This window comes from Mya arenaria, chromosome 3, assembly GCF_026914265.1.
Source record: "Mya arenaria isolate MELC-2E11 chromosome 3, ASM2691426v1".
Lineage (NCBI taxonomy): Eukaryota > Metazoa > Mollusca > Bivalvia > Myida > Myidae > Mya > Mya arenaria.
The window spans coordinates 38,981,844-38,998,771 of NC_069124.1; the positions used below are offsets into that span (position 1 = coordinate 38,981,844).

The window sequence follows — 16,928 nt, forward strand, 5'->3', positions numbered from 1 at the left end:
CAACAGGTCTGTCATCATAGAGTGAGTCTGGTCAACAGATCTGTCATCATAGAGCTAGTCTGGTCAAAAGATCTGTCATCATAGAGCAAGTCTGGTCAACAGATCAGTCATCATAGAACGAGTCTGGTCAACAGATCTGTCATCATAGAGTGAGTCTGGTCAACAGGTCTGTCATCATAGAGCAAGTCTGGTCAACAGATCTGTCATCATAGAGCGAGTCTGGCAAAAGGTTTGTCATTATAGGGGAGCCTGGTCAACAGATCTGTCATCATAGACAAGTCTGGTCAACAGATCTGTCATCATAAAGCACGTCTGGTCAACAGATTTGTCATCATAGAGCGAGTCTGGTCAACAGTTCAGTCATCATGGAGCGAGTCTGGTCAACAGAACTGTCATCATAGAAGGAGTCTGGTCAACAGGTCTGTCATCATAGAGCAAGTCTGGTCAATTGGTCTGTCATTATAGAATGAGTCTGGTCAACAGATCTGTCATCATAGGACAAGTCTGGTCAACAGATCTGTCATCATAGAGCGAGTCTGGTCAAAAGATTTGTCATCATAGAACGAGTCTGGTCAACAGGTCTGTCATCATGGAGCGAGTCTGGTCAACAGAGCTGTCATCATAGAAGGAGTCTGGTCAACAGGTCTGTCATCATAGAGCAAGTCTGGTCAACTGGTCTGTCATTATAAAACGAGTCTGGTCAACAGATCTGTCATCATAGGATGAGTCTGGTAAAAAATCTGTCATCATAGAGCAAGTCTGGTCAACAGATCTGTCATCATAGAGCGAGTGTGGTCAACAGGTCTGTCATCATAGGGCGAGTCTGGTTAACAGATCTGTCATCATAGAGCAAGCTGGTCAACAGATCAGTCATCATAGAGTGAGTCTGGTCAACAGGTCTGTCGTCATATAATGAGTCTGGTCAACAGGTCTGTCATCATAGAGCGAGTCTGATCAACTGGTCTGTCATCATAGGGCGAGTCTGGTCAACAGATCTGTCATCATAGAGCAAGCTGGTCAACAGATCAGTCATCATAGAATGAGTCTTGTCAACAGGTCTGTCATCATAGAGCGAGTCTGGTCAACAGATCTGTCATCATAGGATGAGTCTGGTAAAAAATCTGTCATCATAGGGCGAGTCTGGTTAACAGATCTGTCATCATAGAGCAAGCTGGTCAACAGATCAGTCATCATAGAGTGAGTCTGGTCAACAGGTCTGTCGTCATATAATGAGTCTGGTCAACAGGTCTGTCATCATAGAGCGAGTCTGATCAACTGGTCTGTCATCATAGGGCGAGTCTGGTCAACAGATCTGTCATCATAGAGCAAGCTGGTCAACAGATCAGTCATCATAGAATGAGTCTTGTCAACAGGTCTGTCATCATAGAGCGAGTCTGGTCAACAGATCTGTCATCATAGAGCAAGTCTGGTCAACAAATCTGTCATCATAGAATGAGTCTGGTCAACAGATCTGTCATCATAGAGCGAGTCTGGTCAACAAATCTGTCATCATAGAGCAAGCTGGTCAACAGATCAGTCATCATAGAATGAGTCTTGTCAACAGATCTGTCATCATAGAGCGAGTCTGGTCAACAAATCTGTCATCATAGAGTGAGTTTGGTCAACTTGTCTGTCATTATAGAGCGAGTCTGGTCAACAGATCTGTGATCATAGAGCGAGCCTGGTCAACAGATCTGTCTTCATAGAGCGAGTTTGGTCAACAGACCTGTCTTCATAGGACCAGTCTGGTCAAAAGATCTGTCATCATAGGATGAGTCAAAATATCTGTCATCATAGAGCAAGTCTGGTCAACAGATCTGTCATCATAGAGCGAGTCTGGTCAACAGGTCTGTCATCATAGGGCAAGTCTGGTCAACAGATCTGTCATCATAGAGCATGCTGGTCAACAGATCTGTCATCATAGAGCGATTCTGGTCAACAGGTCTGTGATCATAGAGCATGTCTGGTCAACAGGTCTGTCATCATAGGATGAGTCTGGTCAACAGATCTGTCATCATAGAGCGAGTCTGGTCAACAGGTCTGTCATCATAGGGAGAGTCTGGTCAACAGATCTGTCATCATAGAGCATGCTGGTCAACAGATCTGTCATCATAGAGCGAGTCTGGTCAACAGGTCTGTGATCATAGGACAAGTCTGGTCAACAGGTCTGTCATCATAGAGCTAGTCTGGTCAACAGATCTGTGATCATAGGACGAGTCTGGTCAACAGGTCTGTCATCATAGGGCGAGTCTGGTCAACAGATCTGTCATCATAGAGCATACTGGTCAACAGATCTGTCATCATAGAGCGAGTCTGGTCAACAGGTCTGTGATCATAGGACAAGTCTGGTCAACAGATCTGTCATCATAGAGCGAGTGTGGTCAACAGGTCTGTCATCATAGGGCGAGTCTGGTTAACAGATCTGTCATCATAGAGCAAGCTGGTCAACAGATCAGTCATCATAGAGTGAGTCTGGTCAACAGGTCTGTCGTCATATAATGAGTCTGGTCAACAGGTCTGTCATCATAGAGCGAGTCTGATCAACTGGTCTGTCATCATAGGGCGAGTCTGGTCAACAGATCTGTCATCATAGAGCAAGCTGGTCAACAGATCAGTCATCATAGAATGAGTCTTGTCAACAGGTCTGTCATCATAGAGCGAGTCTGGTCAACAGATCTGTCATCATAGGATGAGTCTGGTAAAAAATCTGTCATCATAGAGCAAGTCTGGTCAACAGATCTGTCATCATAGAGCGAGTGTGGTCAACAGGTCTGTCATCATAGGGCGAGTCTGGTTAACAGATCTGTCATCATAGAGCAAGCTGGTCAACAGATCAGTCATCATAGAGTGAGTCTGGTCAACAGGTCTGTCGTCATATAATGAGTCTGGTCAACAGGTCTGTCATCATAGAGCGAGTCTGATCAACTGGTCTGTCATCATAGGGCGAGTCTGGTCAACAGATCTGTCATCATAGAGCAAGCTGGTCAACAGATCAGTCATCATAGAATGAGTCTTGTCAACAGGTCTGTCATCATAGAGCGAGTCTGGTCAACAGATCTGTCATCATAGAGCAAGTCTGGTCAACAAATCTGTCATCATAGAATGAGTCTGGTCAACAGATCTGTCATCATAGAGCGAGTCTGGTCAACAAATCTGTCATCATAGAGCAAGCTGGTCAACAGATCAGTCATCATAGAATGAGTCTTGTCAACAGATCTGTCATCATAGAGCGAGTCTGGTCAACAAATCTGTCATCATAGAGTGAGTTTGGTCAACTTGTCTGTCATTATAGAGCGAGTCTGGTCAACAGATCTGTGATCATAGAGCGAGCCTGGTCAACAGATCTGTCTTCATAGAGCGAGTTTGGTCAACAGACCTGTCTTCATAGGACCAGTCTGGTCAAAAGATCTGTCATCATAGGATGAGTCAAAATATCTGTCATCATAGAGCAAGTCTGGTCAACAGATCTGTCATCATAGAGCGAGTCTGGTCAACAGGTCTGTCATCATAGGGCAAGTCTGGTCAACAGATCTGTCATCATAGAGCATGCTGGTCAACAGATCTGTCATCATAGAGCGATTCTGGTCAACAGGTCTGTGATCATAGAGCATGTCTGGTCAACAGGTCTGTCATCATAGGATGAGTCTGGTCAACAGATCTGTCATCATAGAGCGAGTCTGGTCAACAGGTCTGTCATCATAGGGAGAGTCTGGTCAACAGATCTGTCATCATAGAGCATGCTGGTCAACAGATCTGTCATCATAGAGCGAGTCTGGTCAACAGGTCTGTGATCATAGGACAAGTCTGGTCAACAGGTCTGTCATCATAGAGCTAGTCTGGTCAACAGATCTGTGATCATAGGACGAGTCTGGTCAACAGGTCTGTCATCATAGGGCGAGTCTGGTCAACAGATCTGTCATCATAGAGCATACTGGTCAACAGATCTGTCATCATAGAGCGAGTCTGGTCAACAGGTCTGTGATCATAGGACAAGTCTGGTCAACAGGTCTGTCATCATAGAGCTAGTCTGGTCAACAGATCTGTGATCATAGGACGAGTCTGGTCAACAGATCTGTCATCATAGGACAAGTCTGGTCAACAGATATGTAATCATATGACGAGTCTGGTCAACAGATCTGTCATCATAGGACGAGTCTGGTCAACAGATCTGTCATCATAGGATGGGTCTGGTCAACAGATCTGTCATCATAGGATGAGTCTGGTCAACAGATCTGTCATCATAGGACGAGTCTGGTCAACAGATCTGTCATCATAGGACAAGTCTGGTGAACAGATCCGTCATCATAAAGCGAGTCTGGTCAACAGGTCTGTCATCATAGAGCGAGTCTGGTCAACAGGTTTGTCATCATAGGACGAGTCTGGTCAACAGGTTTGTCATCATATGACGAGTCTGGTCAACAGGTCTGTCATCATAGAGCAAGTCTGGTCAACAGATCTGTGATCAAAAAGTGAGCCAACAGATCTGTGATCATAGAGAGAGCCAACAGATTTGTGATCATAGAGCGAGCCAACAGATCTGTGATCATAGGACAAGTCTGGTCAACAGATCTGTCATCATAGAACGAGTCTGGTCAACAAATCTGTCATCATAGATCATAGAGCGAGCCAACAGATCTGTGATCATAGAGCGAGTCTGGTCAACAGGTCTGTGATCATAGGACAAGTCTGGTCAACAGGTCTGTCATCATAGAACAGTCTGGTCAACAGATCTGTGATCATAGAGCGAGCCAACAGATCTGTGATCATAGAGCAAGTCTGGTCAACAGATCTGTGATCATAGGACGAGTCTGGTAAACAGATCTGTCATCATAGGACAAGTCTGGTCAACAAATCTGTCATCATAGAGCCTGGTCAACAGATCTGTCATCATAGAGCCTGGTCAACAGGTCTGTCATCATAGAGCAAGTCTGTTCAACAGATCTGTCATAATAGGACAAGTCTGGTCAAAAGATCTGTCATCATAGAGCAAGTCTGGTCAAAAGATCTGTCATCATAGAGTGGGTCTGGTCAACAGATCTGTCATCATAGAGTGGGTCTGGTTAACAGATCTGTCATCATAGAGCGTGTCTGGTCAACAGATCTGTCATCATAGAGCTAGTCTGGTCAACAGACCTGTCATCATAGAGCGGGTCTGGTCAACAGACCTGTCATCATAGAGCGGGTCAGGTCAAAAGATCTGACATGATAGAGCAGGTCTGGTCAACAGACCTATCATCATAGAGCGGGTCTGGTCAACAGATCTGTCATCATAGAGCTGGTTTGGTCAACAGGTCTGTCATCATAGGACAAGTCTGGTCAACAGGTCTGTCATCATAGGACAAGTCTGGTCAACAGATCTGTCAGTCAACAGATCTGTGATCATAGAGCGAGTCTGGTCAACAGGTCTGTCATCATAGAGCGATTCTGGTCAACAGAGCTGTCATTATAGAGCGAGTCTGGTCAACAGGTCTGTCATCATAGAGCGAGCCTGGTCAACACACTTTTTTCCCTCAGAATTTTTATAAATAAAATGACTGCGTCTTAAATACAGTATTAGGCTTTTGATGTCTTTTTCTCCGGTGTCCATTTCAAGCCGAAATATGTTTCTTTACATTTTTTTCCAAAGGAACGCTACTCACATCGATTGATGGATTTAATGATAACGGCAGTAGAAAATCAGGTAGCATAGGCAGACGACAATCAAAATAAAAGTGTTAATAATTTTTAAGTTTCAAAATTGTGTGAGTTTAATGTAGTATTATTCTGTATTTAAAACAAATAGACATGCACCATGTGAAGTGGCATCATTGTGCCCTGTCGATATGTGAAGGTGTGAAAAACTCTCTCTGTAAATACCTTATGACTGCAGGCTATCAACTTGTGTTGGGAATAGGTTCCAATTTTACTATCGATAATCGGTTCCACTCAAGTAACTGATTATCAATAGTACAATCGTTTTTTTTTTAAATACTAGATAGAACCTGAATTGTAGTTTTATTCATGCACAGTATTGAACTCTTAATCTTTATATGCATATACGTTATGTCTATGATTGAAGTTATTAAGTGTTGTTGTATAAAAAAATAGCTCATTTTCTTGCTCATTGTGGCTTTCATAAGCCCTTTTGTTAAAGATAATATCTGAACACTTACCAATATTTTTTCATTTTTAAAAAAAAAATTCTGATGATCAATTATAACCAAATACAATCGATTGTCGCCCATTTCAGGCCCAACCAATTGATTTTCGATAATAATCGATTATCGGAACATCACTACTATCAACCAATAGTACAAACTTTTGCAATGACACTGTTGTTTGACCCATTATAAAAGGTGTTTGAAATACTTGACCAAGGTGTTGAGAACATTTAAGGGGGTACAATATATGGCTGTTGCTTATACAATTAGTGCAAAGCCAAATAATTTGAGGGCTCAACGGAGAGTGACATCGGAATGGACAGATTTAAATTGTTGTTTATTGTTTAAACTTTAATGTACATGTGTCGTACTATTTAATAACCATTGCCATTTTCACGATTCAATAAAATTCATCAAAACAAATATGGGGGATGCCGATTTTCATTGCGTCCTACATACCATATTAGAGATTTAAAGATTTTTCCTCTGTTTTTTTACGTTTTTTTTTTGCATGTATCCAATATACCCTAGCGTCCTATAATCAGTGATTTACGGTAAATGGTATTTTGGGATATTTCTTATGTATGTTTTTATCTACCGTATTAACTTGTCACTAATATAATTTATTACCAGTAGATGTTTGTATATTATTTTGTTACCTTTTAAATAATATAAGTTAGTTTAGAAGAACAAGCCAGTTACTGAACTTGACAACATTTGGGAAGATTGAGTTCTAAAAAAAATACATTATTATTGCATAATTCACTGCCAACTAAGTCCTGATTGATTGCCATCAGGTGAGGAATTCAATATTCCAAAAGAAATTTATATGAATGGTTAAGATTGAAAATTAAATATTTTTACAGTAATTGAATCGCCTAAAGGTCAGTCGACCAATGCCAAATTGAACCAATCGATTATAAGTGTAAGGATTTGAGTTAGAGGTTTGAACAATTGCTGACTGGGCAAATAATGGATAGCTGTTCATTAAAAATTACACTCAGAAGAAGGTACATCAGATTTCTGCTGTTACTGTTGGTTCTTCATTAATTATTAAGATGACACATTCCTCCTTGTCTCTATGTTTTGAATTCAAGATGTAATCAGGGAGTAATGTATTTTATTATCAAGACCTGAGTCTTTCTGTGTGATATCCAAGGCCTTTTTTGTCTGCAATCAGCCAGAAATGTATGTATAATTTATGTTCAAGAGTACTGTGCAATTTTTTTTCAAGCTTGTGTTTGATTGTTGTCATTGCCTGTCATCTGCAGGAAATGTATGTTTAAATGTTGAAGACAGTTGCTCGAAAAAGATTTTGAATTGCATTTAGTTGTTTTCAGTGTCTCTGTTTAATTGTGTCGACACTGTCAATAAAAGGTATTCTTTTCTTTTGTTCAGTGTTGAGAATAGATCCATTGATCTGAGACGAAGTGTATTGATAGGTTACCTCTGAAGGTATGGATAATGGATTCAATTGTACAAACATTGTGCCATTGTTTGCTGCATTCCTAATTGACATTATTGGTAATTAAAAGCTTTGACATTCCATCTAGGGTTGGGTGGGGGGGGGGGGACATAGGTACACTGTGACATGTTCAAGTAAAAGAAAAAACATTACATTTACTCTGTAGGAATGGATTTTTTTTTCAAAAAGATATTCAGGACATTTTCAGATATTCTTCTGTCTGTAATATATTTGTAAATTACAAGTTTTATAGTGAAAACGTTTTGTAAAGTCTTGGTCGTCAGAATTTGTTGTGACCTTATTTTTACCATTTAATTAATTTAATTTAATTTTAATTTGATGTAGAGGAATTTTTCATGAGGATCCTGTAATTGTAGATACAGACCTAAACATAAACTTAATTAACATGTCTATTGCATTTCGTTGGATACATTAAATTTTGGTTTAAAGGACATGCTCTGGTAGTAAGTTAAATACTGGCTCAGTAATGTTTGAAGTGTAGAATAGATTTTACTAAAAATGCCTAATTGCTTTATCCAGTGGCATTGTTTATAAAATCAAAGTTTTAGATAAGATTAATATTCCTCCATACTGCAGTAATTATTTGGGTATTCCACATATTAAATGAGTATTTCAAGTGACTGATACTCCATGGTTTTGATTTATTGAGTATCAGCATAAAAATCTAAAAGTATTTGCGAAAGAATTCATGAATATGCATGTACTATCTTTAGATACTCATGTTAATTTGTTTTACAATTACATGACTATACTCACAAAACGTAGCAGGCCAAAAGCCTTTCAACGCTTTAAACACTTTCGATTATACTGTGCTTTATGGTGGTTGATTTAAAATAAAAATGATATTTCACTATTTCAAATTCTGATATTTATTTCACTGGTATGAAATTTTAGCTGCTTTCTATTCCAAATGAAACGTCAGCACGCACAAGGCTGGGACACAAACATCAGCACGCACAGGGCTGGGGCACAAACATCAGCACGCACAGGGCTGGGGCACAAACGTCAGCACGCACAGGGCTGGGACACAAACATCAGCACGCACAGGGCTGGGACACAAACATCAGCACGCACAGGGCTGGGACACAAACGTCAGCACGCACAGGGCTGGGACACAAACGTCAGCACGCACAGGGCTGGGACACAAACGTCAGCACGCACAGGGCTGGGACACAAACATCAGCACGCACAGGGCTGGGGCACAAACGTCAGCACGCACAGGGCTGGGACACAAATGTCAGCACGCACAGGGCTGGGACACAAACATCAGCACGCACAGGGCTGGGGCACAAACGTCAGCACGCACAGGGTTGGGACACAAACGTCAGCACGCACAGGGCTGGGACACAAACATCAGCACGCACAGGGCTGGGACACAAACATCAGCACGCACAGGGCTGGGACACAAACATCAGCACAAACAGGGCTGGGGCACAAACGTCAGCACGCACAGGGCTGAGACACAAACATCAGCACGCACAGGGCTGGGACACAAACATCAGCACGCACAGGGCTGAGACACAAACGTCAGCACGCACAGGGCTGAGACACAAACGTCAGCACGCACAGGGCTGGGACACAAACATCAGCACGCACAGGGCTGAGACACAAACGTCAGCACGCACAGGGCTGGGACACAAACGTCAGCGTGCACAGGGCTGGGACACAAACATCAGCACGCACAGGGCTGGGACACAAACGTCAGCACGCACAGGGCTGGGACACAAACATCAGCACGCACAGGGCTGGGACACAAACATCAGCACGCACAGGGCTGGGACACAAACGTCAGCACGCACAGGGCTGGGACACAAACGTCAGCACGAACAGGGCTGGGACACAAACATCAGCACGCACAGGGCTGGGACACAAACATCAGCACGCACAGGGCTGAGACACAAACGTCAGCACGCGCAGGGCTGGGACACAAACATCAGCATGCACAGGGCTGGGACACAAACGTCAGTGTGCACAGGGCTGGGACACAAACATCAGCACGCACAGGGCTGGGACACAAACATCAGCACGCACAGGGCTGGGACACAAACGTCAGTATGCACAGGGCTGGGACACAAACATCAGTATGCACAGGGCTGGGACAAACATCATCACGCACAGGACTGGGACACAAACATCAGCACGCACAGGGCTGGGACACAAACGTTAGCACGCACAGGGCTGGGACACAAACGTCAGCACGCACAGGGTTGGGACACAAACGTCAGCACGCACAGGGCTGGGACACAAACGTCAGCACGCACAGGGCTGGGACACAAACGTTGGCACTCACAGGGCTGAGACACAAACGTCAGTGTGCACAGGGCTGGGACACAAACGTCAGCACGCACAGGGCTGGGACACAAACGTCAGCACGCACAGGGCTGGGACACAAACATCAGCACGCACAGGGCTGGGACACAAACATCAGCACGCACAGGGCTGGGACACAAACATCAGCACGCACAGGGCTGGGACACAAACGTCAGCACTAGTACTAGTCAGCACGCACAGGGCTGAGACACAAATTCAAAGATGGCATTTTCAAAATGATATTTTTTTTTCACATTCGCATACAAATTCTAAAAAAGAACAGTTAACAGTCATTTATTAGTAGATATTTTACCTGCAGAGTATTGAATAACCTTAGTCAAGTTTATGCAAAGCATTGCATGTTATGAATAAATTTCGTTAACAATAGCTGTGTTTATTTGTTAACATACTCTTTGCTAACAAAATGTAATATGAGTGCTAAGCTCATTTTTTTTGTCTGATTTTGTACTTAAAAGGCTTTATTTATACAGAATAAAAAAAATGACACAACAACAAAAAAAGACAATTAATTTTGTGCATATTTGTGAAATCACGCAGAGAAAACTGATTTGTTTACTGTGTAAAATATTAAATATGAGGACAAGAAGACAAGGTTATTTTATATGTTTTATTTGGTTTTAGATAGAACCATATAGAAGTTGCATTGATTAATTGAATTTGAGCATTCAGTTATGAAATTTTTGCTTCGCAACTAACAATGATGTGTAAATAAAAAACATCCATCATTATAGTGGATTGTGACGATACTGTTGTATTTCAGGGATTAATGTTATCAGACTGAGTATAAGAACGTGTAGAAATTGTGTGGAACTTTCATGCTGCAGGTGCATTTTCATTGATTTATAACAAATTATATTTAGTCTCAATGCATTCCAATAATAACCCATAAGGATGACATGTTTTGCCAGGCAAGTCATCAAGTTATAAAAAACAACTTCTGATAAGAAACTTACACCCAGACATGTTTTAAAATGAAAGTTTTCCTATATACCTTTTTATCTCTGAAAAAAATGGAAAGTTATTCCCCTTGTTAAACAATTGTGCAATAATTATTCAGGCACCCGTGACCTTCTTTTTTTGTCTGAAAAGTTCAACATTTTGAGGAGAAAAAAACACTAGTAGATATTGACTTTAATCAAAGAATTATTTCTTAACTCCAATTTTCAACTTAATTATTGTAAGAATCATGGCCCTTTGTAACTTTTTTCTTCTTTTTTTTCATGTTTTTATATGCATGTTTATAAAACAGGATGTATGATAGTTTTACCTGTGGTGTACATGTACGGGCATAGTATGTTGTTTGATTAATAACTTTAGAATCCTTTGTCCAATCATGACCAAATCTGGACAGAATGTGTATGGGTATAATATCTTTGACAAGTTAAATAATCAGTGATATCGCTTTTAGTCATTTGAGAGTTATTGCCCTTTAATTATATAAATTACCTTAAATTGGTCTTGTCTGATCAGTAAATTTTCAAGCCTTTGTCCAATCATCACCCAATTTGATCAGAATGTGTATGGGCATAATATTTCAGACCATTTTGATGACCAGCCTTTTGGCTTGAGTCATTGGTGAGTTATCACTTGTGATGTTCCGATTATCGATTATAATCGAAAATTGATTGGTTGGGCCTGAAATTGGCAACAATCGATTGAATTTGGTCATAATCGATCATCAGCAAGTTGTTATTCTGATTTCCTCTAGTTATTTGTGTTCGGTTAATTTCTGCCAATTTTCTCCTTAGAGTTCATTTATACATTCGGAAGTGTTCAGTTGTTATCGTTAACAATATGGATGGAAGCAAGAACAAAACTTAATAACTTCAAACATACGCATAACAGAAGTATAGTTAAGGATAACAATATATTGTACAAGAATAAAACTACAATAAGGTATTGTCAAAAACGAATTGTACTATCGATAGTTGGTTACTTGAGTGGAACTGATTATGAATAGTCAAACTGGAACCGATTCCCAACACTAGTTTTCACCCTTTTATTGTTACAAGTTTTCACCCTTTAATTTTAGAAAGTGTCCAATCACAAGTATCTGGTTGTTCGGTTAGTGCAGTGGTTCGCTTCTCACCTAGGCAACCCGGGTTTGATTCCCAGTCTGGGCACAATTGTGAGTTTGGTTTGTGGTCACCAAGCTGGACAAGTGGGTTTCCTCGAGGTACTCCGGTTTCCCCCACAACACAAGACCACACTCTCGCACAACATCGTGCCAACGAGAGTGATTAATATAAGTTGCAATAGCTTGTTTCACAATCTATGTAAAATAAATAAGTTTAAAGCAAGTGTCCAATCATCACCAAATTTGGTCATAATGAGTATGGGCATAATAGCTCAGACAAATTTGATAGCCAGCCTTTTGGCCGGAGTCTTTCGAGAGTTATCACCCTTTAATTATAGAAAGTATCCAATCATCACCAAATTTGGTAGGAATGAGTATGGGCATAATCACTCATACAAATTCAATAACAAGCTGTATCGCTTCAGTAATTCGAGAGTTATCGCCGTTTAATTATAGAAATTACTTGACAAGCATTTGTCCAATCATCTGCAAATTTGGTTAGAATGTGAATGTGAATAATACTTAAAACGAATTTGATAACTAGCCATATCACTATAGCACCTGAGTGTTGTTACCCTTTAATTATAGAAATGTCTATAGTACCATTACTCAAGTGAGCGATATATAGGGCCATATAGGCCCTCTTGTTATAATATATTATCTGACACTTGATGTATATCTGCGTCTTTTTCTACTTTCAGTGGAGGTAGGCGTTCGTCAGGCCAGACCTCAAGTTCTCTGGCAAAATCTTCAGCTTCGGCTCTCACCAGTGGTCAGTCCACCTCGGCACTGAACAGTGGTCACTTGGCATCAGCACTGGCCACTGGTCATTCCACCTCGGCACTAAACAGCTGTCATTCTGCAGCAGCCCTGACTAGTTCTACCAATGCCAGCATCCAGCAGTCTTCTATGGTCACATTTGTCCAAGATGTCAGCTCTTGTGCCACCCTGGTGACCTCAAGTGTGGCAGCGACCTCTGGCAAGCCTGTCCTCAAAGGTTGGGCAACAGAGAATGACTTGTCTTCATCACGTAAACCTGTCATTATGTCAGGAAGTCAACGGACTCGCAATGTGCAATTATCTTCCGCGAAATCTTCGCCAAGTTTGAACAAAGATGAGGCAACTACTACTATTAGTGGTAGTACTCTTGTTGCAACGCCTCGAGGTTATAGTCCAAGAACATTAAAAATGATGACAAAATCAACAACAGACATAACAGAAAATTTAAACACAGACTCTGTTACTTCCCCAACAAGTCCCAAAAGCCCAACATGGTATCAGCAAAGACTGCCAAATAAAGGTGTGTTTGACTTTTCATCAAGTTCATCGTCAAGAAGAAGTCCTAGCAATTCATATGCTGGGGCTAGCCCCAGGAATTCCTACGCAGGGGGCAGCCCTCAGAATTCATATGCAGGTGGAAGTCCTAGAAATTCTTATGCCAGTTATTCTTCAGCTTCCATACCACAATCTGTGACAGGATTTTCACCAATGTCAGTGCCAAATAGTTCTTCTTATAACCAGCAATCAGACTTGAGTCGAAGTGGTGAAATTGGTTCATATAATCAAAAACTTTCTGGTGAACATACAAGCAGTTACGATGACACCGCCACGCACAATACACAAACTAAAAGCTACAATCGTAGATCCTTACCGCCACAAGCATTACATCATTACCGGCAAGAATATCAACGGGAGAGTGTTCACAAAACTGAATCACAAAAACAACTCACTAGCATGCCAGTGACTCAAGAAGAGCGAGATGCAGATCGTGAAATTCGTGATATCAAACCCCTACCCCCCAATGACCTTGACATTCGCCCCATGTACTCACCCCCTGCTCCCCCTGTAAGGGATATATCTAGTTTAAAATATGTAAAACTTTCTCAAAATCATGAAAAATACCCATCCTGGCCTGTGACTACTGCTCAAAAACCACAAAGTTTAGGGCCCCCTATTGACTCTCAACTGAGTGATAAAAGTAAGGACAGTGAGTCAGGGAGTGAAAAAAGTGACAAGAGTCAACAAAGTCAGTACGCTAGGGTGAGAAGCAGTCCAAGTATTGATAAGAAAGGTAGTGATGAGAATAAAACGAGAAATCAGAGTGATCCAGGACTTAAAAAGCCAAAGAAAAGTTTTTACACAACACGAAAACCCATCGAACCTAATTACGAGAATACAAAAATGGAGGGCGAAAGATTTGACGAATTTTGTAAAGCATCAAAACCAGGCTACCCTCCACCAAACCTTGACCCTGACGGTCATAATTATGGTGATGAGAAATACAGCATTCCCTCTCCGCCAGAAAGAGACGTTCCGGGTATAGATGAAAAGTCATTGGTCGAAAAAATTGCCGCAGTGATTTCGCCACACTCTCAGCACCATCAGCCTTCTCATCATACCTTTCAGTACAATATGGCCGCGGAACACAGCTCTGGGTATAGGTCACATCGCACTGAATCTGCCACTAGCCCCATGTGGTCAAGTGGTGTGAAGATTCCTGGGACATATTTTCAACAAGCCATGAATGCTCAGAATTTGTTACGATCAAATAATCCACAGACTATGGTGGATTCAGGTACGAGTCCAATCCACAGTCCAAACACTGAGAAAACTAGACCTTTTGCGAGAGTACATACAAATAGTAATAAAAGTGAATCTACTCTATCACCCTCAGATAATAAACCAAAGGCAATAGTGATAACTCAGAGGCCTTATTATAACACGAGCACACAGACTGATGAAAGTTTAGTAGCTGATTCTGGACACCAAGGTTCAGTGTCTTTAACTTCAGTGTCTTCTGGGTCTACAATTAAGTCGGACCCTTCATCCCGAAGTAGTGGGATTGGAAGCATGGCATACAGTGATCAGTCGAGTGCTGGTATGATGAGGAAACTTTCTGAGGAGTTTTATCGTGGAAAGTTATCAGGGCTTCATCTGAATGAGAAACGAATGTCCTCAGCCTCTGCTTACGACAATGATTTGAAAAGTCAAAGGTCAGATGGTCCATATGGTGTTTTGAAAGAAGCTGAATCTTGTAACAGTGTAGTTATCCATGCACATGAGTCTGCGGGTCTGTTTGGTAGAGATGACATTGGCTCGAGTCCTACTCTTACTAGTTCTCACCCAGAAATGTCCGACAATGAGCATGATCACTCTGACTACCGTCACAAACAGAGGTACAGCATGGATGCAGATATGGTCCTTCACAAAGCAACAGGAAGTATGAGCATATCGATGCCTCCGAGAAGCCTCCAGGATTCACGTTTCACCTCAGAGAGCAACCTGTCCCCTCAGAGTGGTTTCTCCCAGCGAAGCCCGCACAGTCAAAGTTTGCTTCAACTCCACCGACCATCTTCCTCATTAGGAGATGGGCCTTCACAGAATATTTCCCAGAGTTCACATTCTTCATCCTCTTCACGACCCTATGGCTCAATGGAGGCTCGATCCTCAGGGAGCAGAATTAGCTCAGCCTCTTCAGCTGCCGGGGACGCAAGAAATGAGAAATCAAGGACAGATTCTGACTCGGTGTTTTATGATGGTAAAGTGTCCCCAGCACTGGGGAATGAGGTGAAAAAGCTGGGGAATAATGGTAAAGTGAATGAGGCTAAGGCTAAAAGTGGTAGCCTCTGTAGGAACGAAAGTATGAAAATGGCGTACGGGACTTTTGATGAATCTGAACATCACTATGCAACTCCATATGGTCACCAGAGGAACACTAGTGAAGTGTTGTCAACAAATTCTGGTAGGGATTCTGGTGTGGTTCATGGAAGGTCAATGTCATTAAATGATTATTTGCCCATGCATGGGAGCCCGGCTGATGCTTCGAGGCTGGGACAAATTCAGGAGGAGAGTTCAGAAATACGATGGCAGGAGGCCGTCAGAAAGTCCAAGTCACTGTCTCGTGAAACCGCATCATCAAATTATGAGAACATTAATGTGCAAAGTAAAGGGAATGTTTCTTTGTTGTTAAAGACAAATGAAAATGTGAAAAATGAAAATGTGAAAAATGAAAATGTGAAAAATGAAACTGAAAAGAAGAGAAGTGGGATGAGGAGAACTGTCTCTGAACAATTTAAGCCAAATAAGGAAAGGCAGAGAGAAAAGCATAGTGATTCTAGTAAAGGAGGTTATACATCTAGTAGTGGGGAGTCGAGCAAGGGGAATAAATCTGACAGTGAAAATGTGTCTAATAAAACAATATCTCAACATCAGTCAGACTCGGATTTGAAAAAGGTTCAGCAGGAGGCTGTATTGGACTTTATGAAGCGTAAACAGAAGGGTTCTGACAGTTCTGATCCAACGAGTCCGCAGGTGAAAGACACGGCCCCTGAATTTCCCCCTCCCCCAATCCCAGGGGCTAAATCCCCGGTCAGTGTTGCAACTTCCCATCCCCCAGTTTCCCCTCTCTCTGATATTACAAAACGCTACAACTATACTACTGCACAACGTAACGAGAGTTTACGTCGGACACAGTCAATCACTTCAAATTCGTCACGGGATTCCGATTACATGGAGATGAAGCGTAGCTACCAGACTGAGTGGAGTCGCCTACGCTCACAGGATAGCAAACATCCACGTCGCCCACTGTCCTTTGGCTCAGACATCGGTGGGCTCGATGGACTTCTGACCCCACTGCTTATGACACCTGATTCAGAGGTTGCAAACAAACATTTAGGCTCTGGAGAAACTATTCCAAAACATGTGAGTTATGTTTGAATGAATTTTGTATAATATTCTTTTCTTTTATGACAGCAATTAACATTGTGTGCAGGTTTCTACATTATGATAAATTTTAAGTTGATAATGTCATTCACAGCATTTCATTGACTCATTTAAATATGCTTTATTATGTATGAAAATCATGTTGAATGGTCGTATACTTAATATGTAATCA

At 41.7% G+C, this 16,928-nt stretch overlaps 1 protein-coding gene across 7 annotated transcripts in view; it reads left to right on the plus strand.

Moving 5' to 3' along the window:
- LOC128227977 (uncharacterized) overlaps window positions 1-16,928 on the plus strand; it is a 186,304-nt gene that overhangs the window by 115,540 nt on the left and 53,836 nt on the right. For all 7 annotated transcript variants that reach the window (XM_052938974.1, XM_052938975.1, XM_052938978.1 and 4 more), the window contains one exon: window positions 12,736-16,735. In XM_052938974.1, coding sequence (XP_052794934.1) covers window positions 12,736-16,735 — 4,000 coding nt within the window. The remainder of the gene's footprint in view (window positions 1-12,735; window positions 16,736-16,928) is intronic.